This window comes from Oratosquilla oratoria, chromosome 27, assembly GCF_046742065.1.
Source record: "Oratosquilla oratoria isolate Oo_2021 chromosome 27, ASM4674206v1, whole genome shotgun sequence".
NCBI lineage: Eukaryota > Metazoa > Arthropoda > Malacostraca > Stomatopoda > Squillidae > Oratosquilla > Oratosquilla oratoria.
Window position 1 is genome coordinate 19194776 of NC_134803.1, and position 26369 is coordinate 19221144.

The 26369-nt window shown below is 37.6% G+C and overlaps 1 protein-coding gene across 2 annotated transcripts in view; it reads left to right on the forward strand.

Moving 5' to 3' along the window:
• Positions 1 to 24902, forward strand: part of LOC143039924 (syntaxin-7-like) — a 216983-nt gene extending 192081 nt beyond the window's left edge. Inside the window, exons 8-9 of one of the 2 annotated variants that reach the window (XR_012967677.1) lie at positions 19072 to 19240; positions 21768 to 24902. Coding sequence is in view for 1 of the 2 variants with exons in the window: in XM_076210315.1 (XP_076066430.1) it covers positions 19072 to 19167 (96 nt within the window). In the remaining variant the exon portion in view is untranslated. Of the gene's footprint in view, positions 1 to 19071; positions 21062 to 21767 lie in introns of those variants that run through there. The other variant, XM_076210315.1, reaches the window with a different exon arrangement.
• The last annotated feature ends 1467 nt before the right edge of the window (positions 24903 to 26369 follow it).

Here is a 26369-nt window from a genome sequence, read left to right on the forward strand (position 1 = left end):
AAACAATAACAGAGAAGAACATATTGACATCAATGGTGTGAGATATGAAGTATGCAGAAACTTTAAGTATCTTGGATCAATCGTAACAGACGAAAACCTGATGGACACTGAAATAAAATCAAGAATTGCTTCAGCCAACTGATGTTATTACAGCCTCCAAAATACACTGGGAAGAAGGAGCATATCAACAAAGACCAAACTAAGAATACTGTATATGATACAATAATAAAACCCATTCTATTATATGGATGCGAAGCCTGGAGCCTGACTAAGAAAATGAAAAAAAGTCTTTTTGTATTTGAGAAGTGTACTAAGGAAAATTTTGGGCCCAGTATTCAACGAGCTAGACTAAGAATGGAGAAGGCGGCATAATGAAGAGCTAAGGGAAACATCAGGCCAAATAAATATCATGAATATCATAAAGTCAAGGCGACTGCAGTATGCCGGCCACATTGCAAGAATGGAACAAGAAAGAATACCAATGAGAGTGATGATGGATGGGATGGTAGGAGGAAGACGTTTCCCAGGAAGACCACGCAGAAGATGGATGGACAACGTGAGGGAGGACCTGGAAATGGCTGGAGTAGATGTCCGGGATTGGATGACAGTGGCACAGGACCGTAGAGTCTGGAGGCATTTGGTGCTAGCGGTGAGGGGTCAGCAAGTGGCCCGACCACCACCGGAGTGAGTGAGTGAGCTATTTGCAAATTTGACCACTTTCGATAATACCTCCTCGGCTATCATTTGAGTTCTTAGTTTTATTTTCAGAGGTCTATGTTGTTTTTCTTTTGAATATTTGCCTATCCTGTGAATTTCATCAATTTCTTTATAAAAGTTTGCCCTTCATCCTGTATTTCTTTCAAAATTTTCTTAGCTATTTCCTTTTCCTCCTTTTCCCTCTAGTATTTATACATATCATATTTTTCCTGGATACCATGGACCACAATGGATTTACCTTTGTCAACTGTATCTCACACAATTTTCCTTTTCTTAAATTATTTTCATGCTAAGAAAATGACCGTGATGAGTGAGGAAAATGGAGGAGAAATAAGGAAGGATGAAGTGAAGGCAGTTGTTAAGATGATGAAAGCAGGTAAGGCACCTGGTCTGGATGGATGCCATGCAGAATGTCTAAAAAAAGGAGGTACAGTGATGGTGGACTGGCTGGTGAGGTTATTTAATGTTTGCTGGAGAGAGGGTAGAGTGCCGGAGGACTGGAGGAGTGCCTGTATAGTTCCACTTTACAAGGGAAAGGGGGACAAGTGTGAATGTAGTAGTTTCAGAGGGATTAGTTTGTTAAGTGTAGTTGGGAAGGCTTATGGGAGGATCTTGATAGGATTAGGAGAGGAACAGAAGGAGTACTTGGTGAGGAACAGTGTGGATTTAGATTGGGTAGAGGTTGTATAGATCAGATTTTTGTGATAAGACAGATATGTGAGAAAGCTATAAGAAAGGGGAAGGATGTTTTTTGGGCCTTTGTGGACCTGGAAAAGGCTTATGACAGGGTAGACAGAAAGGCACTGTGGGAGGTTTTGCAGATATACGGGATAGGAGGAAAGCTTTTAGGAGCTGTCAAGAGTTTTTATGAGAGTAGTAGAGCTTGTGTCAGGATTAGAAATGGAGAGAGTGAGTGGTTCGAAATAAAGGTGGGACTTCGTCAGGGATGCGTTATGTCGCCCTGGCTGTTCAACTTAGGTAAATGCAAGGGTAGTGGGTCAGGGATTGGAGATGGTTAAAGAAAATGGAGAAAAGTGGGAGGTGAGCCAGCTGTTGTTTGCGGACGACACTGCGCTTGTGGCAGGATCGGAGGAGGGATTGAGGAAGTTGATGACAGAGTTTGGGAGAGTATGTGATAGAAGAAAGCTGAAGATAAATGTGGGTAAAAGTAAGGTGATGAGATATACAAGGGGTGAAAGTGGCAGTAGTCTGGAAGTGAGCATTAAGGGAGAGCGACTGGAGGAAGTGGATAGTTTTAGATACTTGGGCGCAAATGTGGCAGGAAAAGGTGAAGTGAAGGTGGAGGTAGAATGTAGATTGAGAGAAGCGAGTAAATGCCTTGGTGGATTAAAAAGTGTAATGAGGAATAGACTTTTGGGAATGGATGCTAAGAGGAGACTGTATGAAGGAGTGATTGTGCCAACAGCACTGTATGGGGCAGAAACATGGAACATAAGAGAGGAAGAGAGAAGGAGTTTGAATGTGTTTGAGATGAGGTGTCTGAGAAGTATGATGGGGGTTACTAGGCTAGATAGAGTGAGAAATGAGGAGGTGAGGAGGAGAACAGGGATGGAAAGGGGGTTGGGAGATAGGGTTGATGAAAGAGTATTAGGATGGTTTGGACACATGGAAAGAATGAATGAAGAAAGACTAGTAAAAGAGGTATGGAAGGCAGATGTGGAGGGAATGAACATGAATGGACGTCCTAGGATGAGGTGGATGGATGGGGTGAAGGGGGCTTTGGGGAAGAGAGGAATGTCTGTAGAGGAAGGACGGGAGAGGACAGAAGACAGAGGTGAATGGAGAATGGTTGTATATGGATAATGTTGTGATGCACGAGGTGGAATGGGCTGGGGGAGGTCGTATGTGTGAGCAAATTTTGATGCAGCCCAAAGGGATTTCTACCCGTCTTCTCCTTTATGCATAGGGGGACGGAGAGGGGGGTCGCTGATTTAATGAAGCAGCCTTGCTGTGGATGTGCTGTGTCTTGCGACACTGCTTCTGACCCAGGACAGTGGACAAGGTGCAGGGATGACCTGTCATCCAGGAGGTGCTAAGATGAGAGGGAGGGTGGAGGGGTGTGGAGTGTATTCAGGGATGGAATGGGTGGGAATGATTTTATGCCTTTTCCTTTTTGGCTACCTCCTTTGTAAGGGGGAAAAAGCCTTGGTACATGTATGTATGTATGTACTTTCATAACTATTTCTTTTGTATTTTCTTCCATCTGCTATTGTACTATTTCATTAAAAGATTTTTTTTTCTTGTTCTTGTTTCCAGTGATTTTTTTTTATTTCAATGAGGTCTATTTCTTTAATTGACTCTTCCACCTTTGCGGAAACTACCTGTAATTGCTCTTTGACCTCCTTTTTCAGTTCTTGCTTTAAGGTCATCATGCAACCACTTGGCTTTTTCACAAATTATTCTTTCAGAAATCCTGTCACCAGCAAGTTGTTTTTCGTTAATCCAAACTAACAAAAGTTTTTCCACTTGTTCAATTATAGGTGACCTGTTCACAGCAAGAACGGTCACTCCTTTTGCCACATTAGCCTCTTTTATTATGTCTTTATTTTTCAGTATAGACGATATGGTTGATTTCACCATGCCATACTGAGTTGCCAGGTCAGAGATACGAGTTCCACTTTCAAACTTCGCAATGAGTTTTTTTTTTTCAATTCAATTGTCGTTCTCACTGCTTTCCTTTTAGTCTTGGTTGAATCACTAATATTTTTTGGACCCATGGCTGCACTATTTTTAATAAAGATAACAAAAAAATAGAAATAAAGTAGCACAAAGTTTCACAAAGCTTGCGTGGATGATGCGTACTTTACGGAAGCTAGCACGAGACTAAGCTGAAGGGATTGCATGGCGCGACCAGTAACAAGGTGACACTGTCCGAATTACGGGGCAAATACGAATGGCGAGTTGAATTTTACCTTGAACAAGTTGTACAAATAGAGAGACAGATGAATGGTGGGGTTCCAGTGTACTGTCTAAAAGTTTCCCTTCTCCTGTGGTTGTTTTGCATATGTGTATATATATATATATATATATATATATATATATATATATATATATATATATACAGTATATAGATATTGAAGTACATAAGACAGAATGAGTGGAAGGGTGGTGAGGTAAACACCAGGAACCGTTGGAGTTTTTATTTCTAACGTTTCGTCCTGAAAGGACTTCCTCAGAGTGTACACAAACAAATAATTGACAGTATATATACCCACAGCTTATCCCATTCCTCCTTGTTCGTCTTCGCTCCTCATGCACCCCTGTTAGGCATCACGAAGAACCAAGTTGGCCGTTACTCTCGCCAACTTTACAAATCCATCACGGTGGTTGCTACATGGATGTAAATTGATGTAGGCTGCCTCAATTACTTTTCTTCTCTGTTTTGTTAGACCTGTATGCAGCACCTCTGTTCTTTCCCAATCTGGTAGGTGGCCAAAGTTGTCAAGGTGGACCACTAACGAACTTGATGTTCTGTGAGCTCTGATGTCGCTTTGTGTTCATAGGTACGTTTCTTTACCCCTCTGCTGGTTTCTCCGAAATAACTAATGGGACAGCTTTTACATGGAATTTTGTAAATCAAGCTGTTCTCTACTGTATCGACTTTACTATTGTTCTTACTCCTCACAATCTCTCCTATCCTGGTACCAGTGCCAAACGCAATTTCAAGCCCTGCCCGGGTGAACAACTGTTCCATTTCACTCGCGCGTCAGATGTTAACCTCGTATAAGACCAAGGAACGAATTTTCAAGGACATAATTAAAAGAAATGTCAAACCTATTAACGAGAGCGATAGGTTAAATCTGGTCATTTTCTATAAAAACAAGAGGATTAGTAACCTGAACATGAGAAATAACACCACTCCTGAATGCCCTTTCCTTCAGCGTAGTCATGCCGTATACAAATTTGTATGCCAACATGAGGACTGTGGGCCTCATGCGTCGTATATTGGTATGACTACTACTAAAGTATCGAGAAGGCTTACTCTTCATTTATCTGCAGGCGCCATCAAAAATCATTATAATAACCACCACCAACTACGACTCACAAGAGAAGACCTCGTAAAGGGTACTTCCATTATTGCCACGGAAAAAGACCACAAAAGACTTGCGATTATCGAAGCGTTGCATATCAAACACAGCAACCCCGACATGAATAAGCAGCTTCAAGATCTCCAAATTCTCCCTTCTTCTTAAGCCATGATCGCACATTTCCATGTTGATGATGTCCATTCTTCCACCTCACAGCACGGTGAACAATTGACCACCACACGGCGTGGGTGATCACTTGTCATTGCTGGGGTTTTTGTCCTTTTGTCCACCTCTCCTATGTTCGTACTTATTTCATATTATTTGTTTGTAACCTCTCCTTAGCTCATTTATGTAACACTATTTCTGTATATTTATGATTTGACTATTGTATGTATTATTCTGCCTTGAAAATGAAGTTGTGCAACTTCAAAACATTGGTACCCAAATATCTACTAGTTTGACTATCCTGCCTCAGTGTTGAAATGTCCTTTGCTGACTTTCTACATAGATTGCCTCTTGAAATACATCGCCTTGTTCGCAGTATTGAACAAGTTAACAAGAAAATTGAGTCGTCATCATGCTATTATATACAACATTTCTTGCCAGAGGGAGAACCTCCTGCCTAAGTATACGCATAATACATATATATATATATACATATATATATACATTATATATATATATATATATACATATATATATATACATATATATATATATATACATATATATACATGTATATACATATATATACATATATATATATATATATATATATATATATTACAAAGGATTACAAAGGCAAAGCATGCCGACAGGAGACCTTTTGATCCATATCTAGGTCGGATGCAAAAAAAAAAAAAAAAAAAAAAAAAAAAAAAAAAAAAAAAAAAAAAAAAAAAAAAAAAAAATTAATATTAATAATAAATTAAAACTATAACAATGTAAATAACAATTAAAATACATAAATAAATGCATTGGTATAGTTGAATAACAAACAAACAGGTAAATAGTAAATGATAATAAATTGACATATAACTAATAATAAATGAAAATCAGACAGACAAATTATAACAAAACAAAAACAAATAATATAACAAATTATTATCATTACAGCATCTTACTTAGGTATTTATCTAAATGATTCTTAAAGCTTCGAACTGAACTACATTGCACTACCTGTGCAGGAAGTTTATTCCATTCATTAACTACACGGTTGGCAAAGTTGTTTCTACCTACTTCCAAATTGAATCTATTTCCGGACAGTTTGAGACCATTGTTTCTTGTCTGATTCTCATTCAATGTGAAAATTTGGTCACTTTTGATGTTGTCAATTCCCTTTAAAATCTTAAAGACCTGTATCAAGTCACCTCTGAGTCTACGCTTTTTTAGGGAAAACAGATTCATGTGCTTAAGTCGATTTTCGTATGATTTATTTTTGATATTTGGAATCAGTTTTGTGGCTCGCCGTTGTACTTTTTCCAGTCTGTCAATGTCTTTAATGAGATTCGGTGACCATACGGAAACAGCATATTCCAAATGTGGACGAACTAACGATTTATATAGCTTGTTAATGAGTGATGGACTTTTGAAATCAAAAGATCGCGCAATCAATCCCAGAATCTTATTTGCTTTCTCAGAGGCTGAAATACACTGCTTGGATGATTTGAGGTCGTTACTGATAATTACGCCGAGATCTTTTTCACTATCCACTTTTGTTAACGAATTTCCAAATAACTTGTAATCGTACTTACTGTTATTTTTACCTATGTGCATTACCTTGCACATATACATAATATATAAAGAAAGGGGGTACAGTGATGGTGCACTGGCTGGTGAGGTTATTTAATGTTTGCTGGAGAGAGGGTAGAGTGCCGGAGGACTGGAGGAGTACCTGTATAGTTCCACTTTACAAGGGAAAAGGGGACAATTGTGAATGTTAAGTGTAGTTGGGAAGGCTTATGGGAGGATCTTGATTGAGATGATAAGGAGAGGAACAGAGGGAGTAATTGGTGAGGAACAGTGTGGATTTAGGACGGGTAGAGGTTGTGTAGACCCAGATCTGTGTGGTAAGACAAATATGTGAGAAAGCTATAGGAAAGGGGAAGGATGTTTTTGGGCTTTTATGGATCTGGAAAAGGATTAAGATAGGGTAGACAGGAAGGCACTGTGGGAGGTTATGCAGATATATGGGATAGGAGGAAAGCTTCTGGGAGCTGTCAAGAGTTTTTATGAGAGTAGTAGAGCTTGTGTCAGGATTGGAAATGGAGAGAGTGAGTGGTTCGAGGTAAAGGTGGGACTTCGTCAAGGATGCGTTATGTCGCCCTGGCTGTTCAACTTATACATGGATGGGGTGGTGCGAAAGGTAAATGCAAGGGTAGTGGGCAAGGGATTGGAGATGGTTAAAGAAAATGGAGAAAAGTGGGAGGTGAGCCAGCTGTTGTTTGCGGACGACATTGCGCTTGTGGCAGGATCGGAGGAGGGATTGAGGAAGTTGGTGACAGATTTTGGGAGAGTATGTGATAGAAGAAAGCTAAAGATAAATGTGGGTAAAAGTAAGGTGATGAGATGTACAAGGGGTGAAAGTGGCAGTAGACTGGAATGAGCATTAAGGGAGAGTGACTGGAGGAAGTGGATAGTTTTAGATACTTGGGTGCAAATGTGGCAGGGAAAGGTGGAGTGAAAGTGGAGGTAGAATTTAGATTGAGAGAAGTGAGTAAATGCCTTGGTGGATTAAAGAGTGTAATGAGGAATAGACATTTGGGAATGGATGCTAAGAGGAGACTGTATGAAGGAGTGATTGTGCCAACAGCACTGTATGGGGCAGAAACATGGAACATAAGAGAGGAAGAGAGAAGGAGTTTGAATGTGTTTGAGATGAGGTGTCTGAGAAGTATGATGGGGGTTACTAGGCTAGATAGAGTGAGAAATGAGGAAGTGAGGAGGAGAACAGGGGTGGAAAAGGAGCTGGGAGATAGGGTTGATGAAAGAATATTAGGATGGTTTGGACACATGGAAAGAATGAGTGAATAAAGACTAGTAAAAGATGTATGGAAGGCAGATGTGGAGGGAGTGAACATGAGGGGACGTCCTAGGATGAGGTGGATGGATGGGGTGAAGGGGGCTTTGGGGAAGAGGGGAATGTCTGTAGAGGAAGGACGGGAGAGGACAGAAGACAGGGGTGAATGGAAAATGGTTGTATATGGATGATGTTGTGATGAATGAGGTGGAATGGGCGGGGGGATGGGGGGTGAGGTAGTATGTGTGAGCAAAATTTGACGCAGCCCGAAGGGATTTCTCCCCGTCCTCTCATTTTATGCAAGGGGGGGGATGGAGAGGGGGGTCGCTGATTTAATGAAGCGGCCTTGCTGTGGATGTGCTGTGTCCTGCGACACTGCTTCTGACTGAAGGCAGTGGACAAGGTGCAGGGATGACCCGTCATCCAGGAGGTGCTAAGATAAGAGGGAGGGTGGAGAGGTGTGGAGTGTATTCAGGGATGGAATGGGTGGGAATGATTTTATGCCTTTTTCTTTTTGGGTACCCCCCTTGGAAGGGGGAAAAAGCCTTGGTATATGTATGTATATATATGTATATATATATACATATGTGTGTGTATATAGATATGTATATATATATATGTATATACAGTAAAACCCTGATTATCCGAAAGCGGATTATCCGAAAAACGGGATTATCCGAAATTGATTTGGATAATGCAATTATTTTTTTTCTATACTAAAACGTTATAAAACATCAAAAATATAAAAATAAATAAAAGTAACTATTAACACATTTAAAATTGATAACAGTTAAAATGAAAACGTATTAAGGGTACTATTTTGTTTGTGTGTGTATGTGCGCTTGTGTATTTACCTAGTTGTACCTAGTTGTATTTTACGGGAAGGGGAGCTATGCTCGTGGGGTCCCGTCTTCATATCTCATTTTATCTAAACTATTTTTAAATTCATGTATTGTTTTTGCACACACCACTTTCTCATCTAACTTGTTCCAACTGTCTATTACTCTGTGAGGAAAGCTGTTCTTTTTCAAATCTCTTCTATAGCTGTCTTTTTTTTATTTTATTTCCGTGTCCTCTTGTATTTCTGTCATCCCATTTTATCAGATTCTCTCTATCAGTAATTTCTATGCCTTTCATGATTCTGTAAATAGCTATCAAATCTCCTCTCTCTCTTCTTTGCTCTAGTGTCTGTAGTTCAAGTTTTTGTAGTCTCTCTTCATATGATAGTTTTGAGAGTGTTGGTGCCAATTTTGTAATTGCTCTTTGTATTCTTTCAAGTTTTTTTATACAATTTTTTGTACTTGCTGCATATTCCAATCTTGGTCTTATCAGGGTGATTAGGATTTTCTTCACCATTTCTTCATCCAGGTATGTAAATGCAACTTTGATTGTTCTTATCAAATTATAAGTTTCTCCAAAAATCTTATTTATATGTTTCTCAGGTGACATATTATTCATAACAATGACTCCCAGGTCCTTCTCATTTTCTACTTTTTTTATTCCTTCTTCTCCCAATTTATATGCTCCTGTTATTCTGTTTTTGCTTTTTCCAAATTCCATTATATTACACTTTTTTGTATTGAACTCCATCTTCCACTTCCTACTCCATTCTTGTACTTTATTTAGATCTCTCTGTAGTGATTCACAATCTTCTTCAGTTTTCACTCTTTTCAGTAGTTTTGCATCATCTGCAAAGAAGCTCATATAGCTTTCAATTCCTTCATCCATATCATTAATATATATAGCAAACATTATTGGGGCCAGAACTGTTCCCTGCGGAACACCGCTTATTACTTCATCCCATTTTGAGTGCTGGTCTCTTATCACTACTCTCATTTTTCTTCCTTGCAAAAAGTCCTCCATCCAATTTAGTAGTTTGCCCTGTATTCCTCCTTCAGTTTCTAATTTCTTAAGCAACTTCTTGTGTGGTACTTTGTCAAAAGCTTTCTTTAGATCTAAAAATGCACAGTCCACCCATCCATCTCTTTCTTGTATTATATCTATTAGCCTTGAATAGCAACATATTAAATTGGTGATGCATGATTGTCCTTGTCTGAATCCAAATTGCCTTGGATTTAACACTTTGTTTTTTTCTAAATATTTTACCCATCTACTTTTGATAATTCTTTCACAAATTTTTGCTATTGTACTTGTTAGAGAGACTGGTCTATAGTTGGTAGGTTCTTCTTTATTTCCTCCTTTATATATAGGTACTATATTTGCTTTTTTCCAATCTTCTGGAACTTTTCCTTCTTTCAAGGAACTGTTTATTATGCTATGTATTTTGTCTGCCAGTTCATTCCTGCATTCTTTCAGAATCCAGTTTGCTATTTCATCTGGTCCATGCAATTTTCTGACATCAAGATTACTCAAGTGTGTTAATATTTCATTCTTTGTTACTTCTATTTCTTCCATAGGGGGGACTTTCTCTTTCCATTCACTCTCTTCAGGTTGTATGTTCTCCCTTGTAAACACTGATTTAAAATGTTTGTTCATAATTTCTGCCATTTCCATTTCCTCAGTGTATTCAACTCCCTCTTGTCTTAATTTCTCCAAGTCTTGTTTGTTTTTCAGTTTATTGTTTACAAATCTGTAGAATAGTTTTGGTTGATCTTTACACTTTTCTATGATATCTTTTTCATATTTTCTCTTTTCCTCTCTGCACATTTGTACATATTCATTTCTATAACAGGTATATATTTTCCATTTTTCAGGTCTTCTGTCTTTTTTCCATCTGGTCCAGGCTTTGTCTCTTTTGTCTTTTAACTCACTACAGCTTTTGTTGTACCAGCTTTTTACATATTCTTTTTCTTGTTTTTGTCTTGGGACATACTTTTCCACTCCTTTTTTGTAAATTTTTGTCAAAATATTCCATTTCTCTTCTACTGTTGTTTCTTCTTTGTATATTTCTTCCCAGTTTTCCTTTTGAAAGAATTCTCTTATTTTATCAAAGTTTGTTTTTTCATACATCATTCTTCCTCTTCTATATTGTTCATTTCTTTTCATATATTTTTCTTCATTAAGTTCCAGTTCAATCAATATGTGGTCACTTTTACTTATTGGTGTTTTATATTCAATTTTGTCCACTATTCTAGGTTCGAATGTAATTACTAGGTCTAGTCTCGATGGCTCTTCTTCATTTCTATACCTAGTGTTCTCCTGTATCCATTGTGTCATTGTATGGTCAGTAACCATCTCAAGTAGAACGTTTCCCCATGAGCCGTCTCCACCCTTTACTGTCATTTCTTCCCAGCAGATTTCTTTGCAATTAAAGTCGCCCATCATAACTATTTTTCCTCCCTCTTCCATTATCTTGTTTAATGTTATCTTTGTGTCCTCTAACATACTTTTATGTTCACTCTCTTCCCATGAGGCTGTTTTTGGGGGCACATAATTTATCACAAACTTTCTGCTCTTCTTATCTCTGTCTTCTACTTCCATCATTATCATCTCTACTGTATTCTCTCCATATGTGACACACTTCACATTTATATCCTTCTTAGTCAGGAACATAACTCCACCCCCTTCCTTTTTCACTCTGTTTCTAATCCAATATTTATATGCATCATGTCCTACACTGTTGGGTGGTAGTGGACCTTTTAATTTTGTTTCTACAATTCCCATTATGTCTGGTTCTTTTTCTTTCAAATAATCATTCAGCTCATTCAATCCTGTTATTAATCCATCTATATTTGTGTAAGACACTCTTAGTTTTCTGCCACTTCCATTGTGTTCTCTGTTTCCCTTTTGTTTTTCTCTTGTATGTCGACTTTCTTTAGTTTCATATTCACTATCCAATAGAATCTCTCTTTTTCTGACTCTGTTCTTATCTCGTTTTTTTCCTTTGCTTCAAGTCTTTTCTGTTTTTCTTCCTCTCTTTCCTCTTTATTCATTTTCCTTTTTATCCATACCTTTTTATATTGTTCACTTGTTGCTAGTTTCCCTGTTTTGGATAAGATATTCTCAGCCGTAGTTTGTGACCTGAATTTAATCTTAATTGGTCTGGTCTTGTCTGTACTATATTTCTCGAGCCTGAATTTCTCTTCGATTTGTTTAATTATTTCTGGTTCATCTTCCTGAACTAATTCTAGTAAATTTCTTACTTTTTCATTTTCCTCTTTGATTCTTGTGGTTCTATCTGGGTTATGTTTCTCTTCCATTCCTAATATAATTATACATTTCTTTCTGTCTGCTAAGTCTCTTACTATATTCTCCTTCTGTCTCATCACTTTAATAACTGAGTTTTCAGTTTGTTCATTCATGTGCTGTCTGATTATGTCAGTGAATGCAACTTTGCTATTTTCATGAATTTTTTCCAACCCTCCTTGTTCTCCTTATTATTCTCCTTTAAGACTTTATTCTCATCTTTTACTTCTTTTAACTGTTTTTTTTAATTCTTCAATTTCCTTAGTTAAGTTTTTGTTCGCCTTCTCTAGTTCTTCCAATTTTTCAACTCTCCGTATAATGTTGTTCACATGACCGAACATACGCTCCAAGTCCTCGATCATCTTATCGACCTTCTCTTCTAGTCTTGTCAGTCGGGGGGGGGGGGTTGTGTCCCCCCCACCCTCTTTAAATCCCTGGAAAATATTCTCATAATCTTCTACTGTATTGCTCTTATCTATACTTCTGATCTTTACATTTTTGTTAGACATTTCATCATCGCTAAATTGGTCCGGCCCTCGTTTGTTTAGATTTCGTCTGCCTGCCTGGGCCAAGTCCTCACCTTCCTCATTTCCTTCCATTTCCCTCAGTAATCCCTCCCCTTCTCCTTTTTCCTTACTTTCCCTACACCACGAGCAATTTCCCCCCACCCTGTAAAAACAATAGGTACTTCCTTTGCTTTGGGATCCACGAAATTTAACTTTTTCTTCAGAACGTCGTCTATGCCGTCCGTTCGTTGAAGTGTGTGTGTGTATGTGTGTCTGTGTGCGTTTGTGTGTGTGTGTGTGCGCGCTTGTATTCACTTGGTCTTTTGGATCACGTGTTCGACTCGTGATCGACAGCTATTTCCCTCCTGGAAGAGAGCTCAGAGCTCGTAGGTCCGATCTATGGGTAATGCTATGACCTTTCACACACACACACCCCCAACTCCCCGCCCACGAGAGTCAGAGTAACGACCCGAAGCGCAGTTGTACCGAAATTAATTTCGGCCCTGGGCAGGATTCGAACCAAGCACTACGCGCACCACCATGCTAGTAGTTCATCGTTCTACCAACTGCGCCACCGAGTCGTTGTGTACATGTATGTGTGTGTGTTTGTGTATGTATACGTGCACGTGCGAGTTTGTGTATTTGTGTGTGTGCGTTTTAAGTATGTGGGGAGTGGAAGGGTTGTGGAGTGATGGTGACGGAGGCGGGGAGTGGCGGAGTTGCTTTATTGTGTTCGTCAGGATAGTGGAAGATATATGTATGGAATAATTCTTGTTCTCTGTTACGTATAAGGTATGTACGTCAACACGAAAAAAAAAATTGTGTTCCATCCATAACTTGAGACTGATGGAGAGAGAGAGAGGGGGGTGGGGGAGGCACAGGACACACACACACACACAAAGTATGTCAACACGAAATATATTTCTGATAAATCTGGATTATCCGAAAAATCGGCTTATCCGAAAGAGGCTTCCCCCCTTTCATTTCGGATAATCGGGGTTTTACTGTATATATATATATATATACATGTGTGTGTGTATATGTATATATATATATATATAGATTTGTGTGTATATATATGTATATGTATATATATGTGTATATGTACATATATGTGTATATGCAATAAGAACACTAGGAACGTGTGTTTTATAAATGCAAGGTAACCACTTAAGAAAATAAATAAACGGATCAGAGCGCTTTCGTATATTACATCTTCAGTGTAAATTACAAAGAGGGTACAGCAAACATAATATAGTAGGACAATAGTATAAGGAACTCACTAGGAAAGGTTGTGGACGAATTGTCCGGGCGTGGGTCACACGTCCAGCATTCTTACATTTTGTAATTATTGGCTATTTCTTTGCAAATATAATTATCAATTTTGTACAATCCTAAGTTAAGGTTAAAGTTATTATCATTTGTGATTTTAATCAGGCAACTTTCAATTAAATTCCTTTCGACAAAATTATTGTTGAAAGTAATCACTCTAGCATTTTCCCAGTTGATAGGATGATTAAAAGTGCTTAAATGTTTAAAAATGGCACTTGACTCATTCCCATCTTTGACACATTTCTTGTGTTGTTTTATCCTGACAGAAAGATCTTTTACCGTTTGGCCGATATAGAATTTATCACATATTTTGCAAGGAATTTTGTACACACAGCCTTTTTGGCAATTTTTTGAATTATTAATTAGGTATTGTTTGATAGTGTTATTGTTTCTGAAGGCTACATTGATGAATTCTTAAGTAATTTGGGAACATTTTAACTATTGTTCCCAAATTACTTAAGAATTTTAACATAATAACTTTAACCTTAACAAAATTGTACAAAATTGATAATTATATTTGCAAAGAAATAGCCAATAATTACATAATGTAAGAATGCTTGACGTGTGACCCACGCCCGGACAATTCGTCCACAACCTCTCCTAGTGAGTTCCACAACCTTTCCTAGTGAGTTCCTTATACTATTGTCCTACTATATTATGTTTGCTGTACCCTCTTTCTTTGTAATTTACACTGAAGATGTAATATACGAAAGCGCTCTGATCCGTTTATTTATTTTTTAAATTGGTTACCTTGCATATGTGTATATGTATATATATGTGTGTGTATATGTATATATATATGTGTAAGTATATATGTATATATATGTGTGTGTGTGTATATATATATATATATATGTGTGTGTGTGTGTGTGTATGTATATATATATACATATATATATATATATATGTATATCCGATAATTCTTATGACAGTCGCATGCAGGATTCGAACCCACTGCTTTTGGCCACCCGTAAGATCACCTTCACAGAGCCTTAACCCACTACACCAACAGAGATTGTAAAAGCAACAGTCTCTGTTGGTGTAGTGGGTTAAGGCTCTGTGAAGGTGATGTTACAGGTGGCCGAAAGCAGTGGGTTCAAATCCTGCATGTGACTGTCATAAAAATTATCAGATTGATGTCGCTGTTACTAGCGAATTTCTCTCATATATGTACAGTAGCGAGCATAAGTTAAAGGACAGTAAAACACTTTCTGAATAAATCTTTCTTGTAACTTAAGTATTTAATCAAGAGACCTGTAAACTGACACAGATTTACATACACTTCTAGTATGAATTCTGATGAAGTTTCAAAGCAATAGATAGACCGGTTAGTAAATAAGTAGAAGAATAGTATAACAGTTACATTTCCATGTAGTGCAAAAGTTAAGGGACACCATCAAAAAATATCAAGAGTATCAATAATTGGTGAACATACCCTTGTTCTGAATAACCTCATTGCATCGTTTACCACAGGAACCTATTAATGTTCTACAAAACTCCGGAGTCAACTTTTTCCACTCTTCTTCCAAATATTCCCATAGTTTGTCCTGTTTTTCTGGATTTTTGGCTTGCGCACGTTCTCCAATGATCTTCCATACGTTTTCTATTGGATTAAGATCAGGGCTTTGGGCTGGCCAATTCATAACTGATATCCCCTCGTCTCTCAAGAATGTGGTAACGGACTTGGCTTTGTGGCAAGGAGCATTATCTTGCATGAAAATGGGTGGTTGTGCAGCTGCAGCTTGTAAACTTGGTAGCGCATGCTGTCGAAGTAGCTCCTTGTATACAGCTGCATTGACTGTACCATGCAGGCGAACAAGCGGTCCAGGCCCGGCAGCAGAAATGGCTCCCCACACCGTCACACTACCTCCTCCAAATTTCACTGTCTTTTTGACGCACTTTGGAGACAACCTTTCACCTAATTTGCGTCTGACATATTTTTTTCCATCAGACCCGATCACATTAAACTTGGATTCATCACTGAAATGAACTGTAGCCCACTGTGCGTCTGACCATACAACATGTTCTTGGGCAAACTGAAGACGTAGTTTTTTATTTTTCTTTGAAATCAAAGGCTTCTCAGCAGGGACACGTGCCAACAAACCAGCTTGCTTCAGTCGACGTGAAACCGTAAATTGAGACACTGTGCCACTGGAAGTTTCACCCATCTCGCGAGAAATTTCAGCTGCAGTCTTAAAACAGTCCTGCATGCTCTGTCTCACCATCATTCTGTCCTCTCTCGCATTGGTTTTTCGAGGTCTGCCGGACTTTGGCAAAGTTTTAACGTTTCCTGACTGTTTGAATCTAGCTACAATGTGTTGTACAATACTGCGAGATCTCCCTATTGCACGTTAAATCTCTGAAAGTGATAATTCATCTTTGTGTAAAGACACAATGCAGTTTCTCTCTGCTTCAGACACTTGTTGACATTTTGCAGGGGCCATGATGGATTTTAAGGCATTCCAATAATGTACAAACTTAAGCTATAATTGGCTTGATGCAGAAAGTCTTATAAATGCTTACAAATAAGAGCTAAATTGACATCAAGGTTTTTGGTTGCATTTTTTTTATGTGTCCCTTAACTTTTGCACTACATGGAAATGTAACTGTTGTACTATTATTCTGCTTATTTACTAACCGGTCTATCTATTGCTTTAAAACTTCATCAGAATTCATACTAGAAGTGTATGTAAATCTGTGTCAGTTTACAGGTCTCTTGATTAAATACTTAAGTTACAATAAAGATTTATTCAGAAAGTGTTTTACTGTCCCTTAACTTATGCTCGCTACTGTATATATTAATCACGTAGAACCCACAGTCGGAATAAAAGGAAACTTAGCAGAAAGTATAACTTCTATATTTCGGCTAATAGCTATAACCCTCTTCAGGAAAGTAGAGATTACAAGAATTTGCAGAGATATAAGTACAATTGAGATGTGAGTAGAAGGGGAACATGCAGAGCTAAAACCAGACAATCTGTCGCACAGGGCATAGTCAGAGGTGAGGGGATATGTGGGTGGAGGTGTGAGGTCAGAAGGGAAACAGGGTGGGAGCAGGGTCAGGAGGGTGATAATTCTTAACCAAAGACTCACAGCTAACTGTGAAATTATGCCCGGGGACCATTGACCTTTGGAGATGTTCAAGTTCAGATATTCTTCGATTGAGGCTGATTCAACAATTTTTCTTCTAAACCTACAAAGTGATATGTGTAAGAATGAACACCCAAAATGGAAGAAATAAAGGTAACACAAAAAGAAGTAAGAGATCAAATAAAAAACCTAGAGTGTCAGGAAATCACACAGACCAGACGGAATTGCAAATTGGATACTGAAAGAGTGTATAGATGAACTGACAGACAAACTATACAAGATAATAGACTCCTCACTCAAAGAAGGAAAGGTACTACAAGATTGGAAAGATGCAAACATAGTACCAATATACAAAGGAGGAAATAGGGAAGACCCTACAAATTTCAGACCAGTATCCCTTACAAGCACAGTAGCAAAAATATGTGAAAAAGTCATCAGAAATAAATGGGCCAAACACTTGGAGGAAAATAAAATAATAAACCCTAAACAATTTGGCAGGGTAGATTGGATTCGCAGAAGGCATTCGATAAGGTACTACATAAAGAATTAATAAGAAAAATTGAAATAATAGGAGGAATACAGGGTAAGCTGCTAGAATGGATGAAGGACTTCTTAATTGGAAGAAAAATGAGTGGTGCTTAGAGACAAAAATTCAAACTGGGAAGATGTGAAAAGTGGAGTCCCATAAAGCTCTGTATTGGCTCCTTTAATGTTTGCCATATATATAAATGATATGGATGAGGGAGTAAATTGTTACATGAACTTCTTTGCTGATGATGCCAAATTACTCGAGAGTAAAAACGGAAGAAGATTGTAGATTGCTACAAGAAGACCTACACAAAATATGGGAATGGAATCGGAAATGTGAGATGAGCTTCAACATTAAGAAATGTAGCATAATAAAATTTGGAAAAAGCAAAAATAGAGTATCGGGTCAATACAAAATTGGAAATAAAGAGGTCAAAAAAGTCAATTCAGAAAGGGACCTGGGAGTAATCATCTCAAGCGACTTGACACCTGACAAACACATCAACAAATTATTTGGAGAGACTTTTAAATTACTAAGATCAATGAAAGTGGCCTTCGACTCCATAGATGTGGAGATGGTTAAAAAAAATAGTGGTTACACTGATAAGACCTAAACTAGAATATGCTGCAACATTGTGGGCACCCAGCACAAAGAAGAACATAAGAAAATTAGCATCCAAAGAGCAGCGACAAAAATGGCACCTACACTGGCAAATCTGACATATGGACAAAGATTGGAGAAACTGCATCTGTCAACACTGGAACAGAGAAGAGAAAGAAGTGATTTGTTGACCATTTACAGAATTATGAAAAGGAAGGAAATCTTCAATAGACATGACTTCAATAGAGTGGGACATAAGAGAAACAAGAGGACATGAAAAGCAACTAAAGAAAGACATTCATAAAAGAGACCTGAAAAAGAATAGCTTCCCACATAGAGTGATTGATGTCTGGAACAAACTGAACAGAGAAACAGTGAATGCCAAAACTATACATGATTTTAAGAATAAACTGGATGCAGAGACATACAAAAACGGGTCACTACAAGCATAGCTCTTGTCCCATAAAATACAACTAGGTAAATACTACACTACCCCACACTAACAATCTTCAAACAACAATACCATATATCTTCCTTGAATGACTTGTGACCCTGCCCAGAGGCTGTTACTGGTTACCTGAAGGCTGCATGTCTTCTGCAAGAGAGACAAGGGAGAACAGATCAATTGATTGCCTTAAGTTTCATTAAATTGAAGACCCACAGGCCCACAGTGGCTGGCAGCAGTCCTCAAACCCCCCCACAAATCTTTCTAGGAAGAAACTTTGGACTGTTTTCTATGTTTTATTGGTGTGGGACTTTTTCTGTCTTTGGCTGAAATTGGTAGGGGAAAGGGAGCAGTCACTGGTTGTCAGCTTTCCATGTGAAAAAAAAAAAAAAAAAAATGCAGGTGAAGTTCATGGGGATCTTAGGCCCAGTTCAGAGACTACCAGCCCCTCATAGCTGCACTTCCTTATGAGGTAAGGAGGTTAACCTTTTGTGAAAATAGGGAACTATGCTGCCCATCTTGCAGGACCACCACCTGTCATTGGTCCCTGTAGAGTTAAATGACCTAGAATACACATATTCTTTTGAACAGCCAGGATTTAATGGTATAATTCTGAAAATAGTAATTTCTTGTTGCAGTCCAAATACCGAAGACGGCTTTGCATCCTGATCCTGATCCTGATTGTGGTTCTTGGTATCATCGGGATTGTATTGGGCATTCAATACTCAAATTGATCAACTATCATTATCATGTACCAGCTACGCATCCTACCAGCAACTTTGTAGAGAGAGCCATGTTTATTGTTAGGTATGTTGCCTACTTCTGTTTTCACCTCAGTCACTTTTTGGAATGAAATACAATTGGTTTAAATACTTTGTTTCAAAGAAGCAATTTCATGGGAAGCAAATTTGCTTCAATTATTACTGTACAACCTTGTAATTGTTCTCATTCACTACTTGATAGCTTAGTTGATGTAGATTCATGTTTATTTTTAAACAAGTTGAAAGGATGTGTAATATTAGAAAAAACAAGGTTTAACACAACATTGCTCACTGTTACAGGTATGTCTCAATACATCTTTGTAGCCAGCATATATTTTGCATATGGGTCAGTCACTTTTTGTAGAAATAATTACAATCACTAAGTATTTTAAAGAGATACAGATACTGTGGGTATATTTTGCACTCTGTTCTACTTGGGGTAACATTATACAAATGATGAATAGGTGCACAAAAGCACAACATTTCCTTAAATCTGATGTAGCATTTTTTTTTTATTTATTTAATTCTATTTTATTATTTTCAAAATGCCCTTGTCCTTGTTTTTGGCATGGTGGTATAAGACTTAAGAGAGTCAAAGATCTCTAAAGACAGTGTTTTTCAACCAGTATACAAAGACAGTGGTTTCAAGTCATACTGAAGAATTTGTCATTTACAAACTGTTAATCATGTATTAATGGTTAAAGGAAAGGGTATGTGTAAACTCCATTCCAAGTGTTAAGAATCCAGTACCATTCCATAAAAAAATCTACAAGTTAACTCCTAAGATTCCACATTTTTTCACTGATTCAACTTGCAATCAGCAGGCAGTTAATACCATTAATATTATATATTATATTTAGCCAAGGATTATGATTTGCCCAGAATGGGGTTTTAATTGGTTCATCAGAAAACCAAACAACACCCTCACTTGTGTTTAGAAGTACAGGCCCAGGGAGCCAGCACTTAGTCTCTAGACTCTGCCCAAGACATCTACCAATTCTAATTAATTTTCCTTCTTTGTTTCACACAAGGAGACCTGACAACATCTTCCTTTTCCTTTGATGACTTCTTTAACCACAGAGTAGATTATGCAGCTGTGTCCCCAAATGTAATAACATCTGGATACCTCCCCTGACCCCCACTGCCTCAGTCTTCACCCCTGAACTATTTGCCATCCTTGCTACCCTGCATATTATCCATACCTTCCACCTTTGCACTTTATATAATCAAATTGGATTCACAAAGTTTCCTGCAAGCAGTTTCCACCCTCAAATCCCACAACCCACTTGTCCACAAAGTCCATTCATGGATCATTCAAGTCTCCATCTGCCTCAGATCTGTATCCTTCTGCTGGGTTTCATCACTTCTTGGCATCCCTCAGCAATGAATGAGCTGACAAACCAGCTTGAATGGTGGCATTCACCTCATTTGATGCCTTCACTCCACCAGCAGTAAGAGACCCAGTCATTTTGATCAACAATGCTAAATATGTGGCAAAGATGCTGGGAACAACACCCACCAAATCACACACAGAAAATAAATAAATAAATAAATGAATAGATAAATAAATAAATAAAATCAACCCCCACATACTTCCATGGCTGTCCTCACATCAACTTAACTAATGCTTTAATACATGGCTAGTTTACCAAGACCAGGGCATTCCTGCTTCACATATACCTCACGACAGGAAATGACTTTTCCACTTGCTATGAGAGTCCATATTACATAATATTCTAGAAGAACCACTTACTTTTGTTATCAACACTCTCAAACAGCAATGCCAGTACATCAATTTGTGCATGACAAAACACCAATATATGCAATTTTGTAAAAAAAAAAAAAAAAAAAAAAAAAAAAAATCAAACACCCACAACTATACTAATGCATGTACTATAAGACAACATATGGCAGCAGTGTGAGAATGTATATAGAGAAATCTATAAGGTGAGCAGTTTAGACTTGATCTTTATTTTCTTTTATACATTACTATAAATCTATATACCAAGTGCTTTTTCCCCCTTATATGGGAGGTAGCCAAATCAAAAGGCAACCCATTGCACTTCCATCCTTGTTTCCTTCTCATTTTAGCTCCTCATCAATGAAGGATCACCCCTGTCTCCTCGCTACTGCTCTGGGTCAGAGGCAGTACAGCAAGACAAAGCACATCCAAAGCAAGACAGCTTCATTTAATTGGCAACCCCCCCATCTCCATCCCTTCATATGAAAAACAAAGAAGACTGGGAGAAATCCCTTCAGGCTGTGTCAAAATATCATCCACACACAACCCCTCCGTACTCCTCCCCATCCCCATCTCTTCTTTGCATCACAGTATCATCTATACACAGCCATTCTCCACTCTTCCCTATCTCCTGCCTTCTCTCTTCCTTGCTCAAAGACCTTTTCACCCCATCCATTCTCCTTGGTTGTCCCCTCAAGTTCACTTCCACCACCTCTGCCTTCCACACCTCTTTAAGTAACCTTTTTTTACTCTTTCTTTACATGTGTCCAAACCATCCCAGTACTCTCTCATCATCATTTTTCATCAAGTAAAACAAGTCTTTGTTTTCCAGTGTCAATATGTATGCTGAGGAGTTTTGAAAATGGGTGGCTGGGAGATGATTCTCTCTGATGTCATCATACAAGACTTGTCAATGGTTCTTTACTTTTCTTTTCTGGGATTACAGAGTAGGGCCATTCCTACATTAAGTAAATATTTTGTAATCTTCCAAACTAAGCAATATAGTACTGTTTGTAGGTATGAAATGACATACTTTTAGCTGATTTTTTTTAAACAACTATACTTGTACATATTTGAATCAAGATTGTTATATATGAATATTACTTTATGTAGAATGAATAATAATTATCATGTTTCACTGACTGGACACCTGCATCCCCACAGTGGCTGGCAATGGTCTAGCCTTAGGCTTTCCCATGAATTTCTTGAGAAGAAATGTTGGACTGTTGTCTGTATTGTAATAGTTCCTTTCTGTATTACTGGTTTATTGTGGTTGGAGGAAGGGAGCAGTTGCTGGTTGTCAACTCTCCTTATGTAAAAAGGTGGAAGAAATACATTCGGAGTTGATGGCTCTTGTCAGTTTTGAAGGCAGGTAGCAGGGAGGTTTATTCCCTTTGATGTCTATCATGCAGGACCATTTGCAAACCCATCATTGGTTCCATGCCGAAAGATTAGATGTGCATCTTACATGTAAAGGGAAAAAACATTTGTGAAGTCCAAGGCAGAAGTGAGTGAGTAGAATGAAATAATTTTTTCAGTAATTGATTCTGATTAAATATCAGTCAGTTATTGTTATAAGGAAACAGTACAATGTAATAGATTTTCTCAGTGATTGATTCTGGTTAAGTATTAGAATCAATTACTGTGCTGAGAAAATCAGTTATATTGTGCCATTTACTTTGTGATTGATTTGATTTTTAAACTTTGTGTACATGCAAATAAAAAGACCTTTTCATAATAATGTAATAACAATGTTTTTGGTGAGTTAGACAGCAAGACTTGACACTGCCCTTTACTTGTAGCTGGTTTTGGTTTAACTATAATTGAAAAAGTATAATTTCAGCATTGTGTTTTTAGTGTTCTAGTTTTTTGTATTACTCAGATTGTGAGCATCAGTCCTTTTGTCACTCGGATAACACTTCATTCCCTGCACAGTAATTCCTCTCAAATCTAAACCAATTGGTCCATAGGATGTTCAGATTTTGGGAATATTCAGACACAAGGTAAAATTAACCCCCCCCTGCTCTAGTCTTCAGTGCCTCTTCAGTGATCAATTTTCCATGCTGAAGAAATAAAAGTGGTATATGATACACATGAATCATGAATGATAACAATAACAACAGAAAAGAATCAAACTAGTATTTCATATATGCAGTAATCCATCCCATATCTGAACAAATTGGGGCACAGGGGTTCTGTTTTGGGTAGTTGTTTCCTCTATCCCTCCATTCTGGCTCTATATTATTACAAGGATAGAAGAACTGGTTATTGCTGATGAAATTCCAAATCTGTAATTCATAACTGTGATATATTAATTATGAAAGAATGAAATCTTAAGAGTTGCCCAGGAGGCAACTTATGATTCCCACAAATACTAAGGATGGGTTTGCCTTGTAGACCTCATAGTAACAGTTGTCATTGCTTTGTGTTCTCATTCATAGATATGCATTCTGACAGCTTAAAATGTATGGCTTATATATAGAGGACTTTTGATTTCACTTATTCAATCTTCCATTTTTGACCAAAGAATGATATATTGTGTATGAAATGTGCTTGTACTATACTCAATAAAGGTTGAGCTTGTGCACTTTCTTCTAGATACTGTATTACTTTTCTACCTGTTATATGTTGAAAGAAAGTGAAATATTTGTTACTTATGGTTAGAAACATTATATACCCTTTTTCTTTACCGTGGTAAGTAGGAGTGTGCAGTGGAATAATTTATCAAAATTTGGCTATGAAATTAAATCTTACGTGGAACCATATTCTTTTTATGAGGATAGAGAAAACTCATCCTTTAATACTCTTCCATCCAAACCTTTGTCCATACCATTGCTTTTTAATAATTTAAGTTGTAGACAAGATATTGTTTACCACATTGACAATAGGGCAGCTTTACAAAAATGTAAGAAAGTCCTGGTCAGCAAAATTGCTTAAAAATTTGGATAATTTTCTTGCAGTACAGTATTGATGGAATAGGGAAGATGCAAGGCTAAACCATTTTGCAAATGGAAAAGAAACCTACCTATGTCATTGTCAGATGCTTTCTTCAAACTGTTGATAATATGTGTGGACTGTGATGGCTGTGTGCTTGGATTTCAGTTTTCATAAGCTGGACTGCATCATTTTAACACAAGGTTACATATCAGTTACCATGGATAGAATCAAGCTGTGATTAATTTCAGTAGCTAGAGCATAATTTCTTTTGCAAGAGGCTGAACTGTACATAGATACAATTTGTTATAGTCTAAACTGAATAGTATTGATAACTCGCTTAGCTCCGAAGGTATAAGCTATATTGCCAGTTGATATTAGATGAACTGTTTTATAGCATTTTATGTGGCTTGGTTTGTAGTATGTCTTTTGCCATGGTTTTACTTCTATTTTGTCAGCTGATGAAATGTGGTGTGAAATACCATGACTTGGTTTGTAGCTTTCAGTTACCATAATATATACTTTACAGGTGTGTTGTTTGCCATAAATAAGCTGAGCATTGGGTTGGCACCAGCTGTGCTGTTGTCAGTTATGCCTAAACTGTCCAGTGCTATCAGTTGATTTGGTTAAAATGGCTGTGTTTTCAATTACATGGACAGAATAGAAGTTAAACAAGTGAAACTTCATTTGTGCATATCATTCTTTAATAGTGGTCACCTAAATAGCAATGACCCTGCATTATTACAGACATTTATCAATACTGAACATTTACACCCAATCCTTAATATCTTTATTTTTTGGGTAGAAGGAAGAGTATAAGAAATGTACAAGGGAAACAAAAAAAGTCAACATCATCAGTATTTGTTTGATATTGTTCAGAAAATTGAGACAGTCAGGTATGTTGAATTGTCTGTTTCCCCTCATATTATCTAATTTCATCATATGTGCAGTTATAGATTTATGATGATCCAGTAATAAGATTAAGGTGTTTGTAACTTGTTAGATTTTATATCAAATATATTGAATATTGACTTACCATGTTTCATTTCACCCCTAATATAGTTACAGGTTGATTGGGATCAATTTGACACTTTTTCGGAAAGGAAAGAATGATGTCATATCTTGGCCAACAATTGATGTATTCTCAAAAGTCAAAGTGCATCTCTTAGAGAATCTTTTGCCAAATACAGCTCACTCAAAGAAACAGCCCTGAGCCTCCACTACAGCCTCCAAACGGGACCTGAACCTGTGGCACATGGCCATCACAATGTCCTTTGAGAGACGTCTGAACACCAGTTTGATCCTGGCAATCAGCTCATCCTTGGTGTCTTTTACAACAACACCTGATACATGATAGTCCATGGGGGTTACAATCAGGCAAGTTGGGGGCCAGGTGTTGGGACTGTTCAGGATAAATTTGACACTTTTTGGTAAGGAAAGAAAAATGTCATATCTTGGCCCAAAAAAATGATGTATTCTCAAAATTCAAAGTGCACCTCTTAGACGCCTGAACACCAGTTTGATCCTGGCAGTCAGCTTGTCCTTGGTGTTGTAAGCAGTACAATTGGTGTCTTTTTCAACTGCACCCCACATGTAATAGTCCATGGGGTTGCAATCAGGTGAGTTGGGAGCCAGATGTTGGGACTAGTAAAGTCATAGAAGTTCTCAGACAGCCACTTCTGGGTTTTCCTGGAGGTGTGACATGGAGCTGAGTCCTGTTGCCACATGTATGGTCTTCCCATAGCCACCCTCTCCACCCAGCACTTGAAAACAATGGACAGCAACTCAATATAGCCGTCTGAAGTGAGTCTGAGTACCTCTTCAAAGATGTGGGGTGGGATGATGTGGCTTTCACTGGAAACACATCCAAAAAGTGCATAGTAGTTTATGGTATTAAAGAAAAACATAATGTAGCTAGGTACCTAAGAGAAAAAGAGGAGAAAGAAAATGCAAAAGAAATTTTGAAAGAAATGCAAGAAAATGGGCAAGAAATAAAGAAATAGAAGTGCATAGAGTGGGACTAATCTCTAAAGAAAGAAAATAGACCACAAAAAAATTAAACTAAGATACCAAATGGTAGTGGAAGGAGTACTATCTAAAACAGGAAAGTTGTCAAAAAGTGAAAATTATAAAAATGTATGAATAAAGAAAGAAATGAATGATGAAAAAGAGAAGGAAAAGACATAATTCAAAGTACATCTCTTAGAGGATCTTTTGCCAAATACAGCTCACTCAAAGAAGCAGCCCTAAGAGAAAAAGAGGAGAAAGAAAATACAAAAGAAATTCTGAAAGATACAAGAGAATGGGCAAGAAATAGACAAAGAAATAGAAGTGCATAGAATGGGACTAAAAAAAAAAAAAAAAATTAAATGAAGATCTCAAATGATAATGGAAGGAGTACTATCTAAAACAGCAAAGTTAGCAAAAAGCGAAAATTACAAAAATGTATGGATAAAGAAAGAAATGAGTGATGAGGAAAAAGAGAAGGAAAAGACACTAA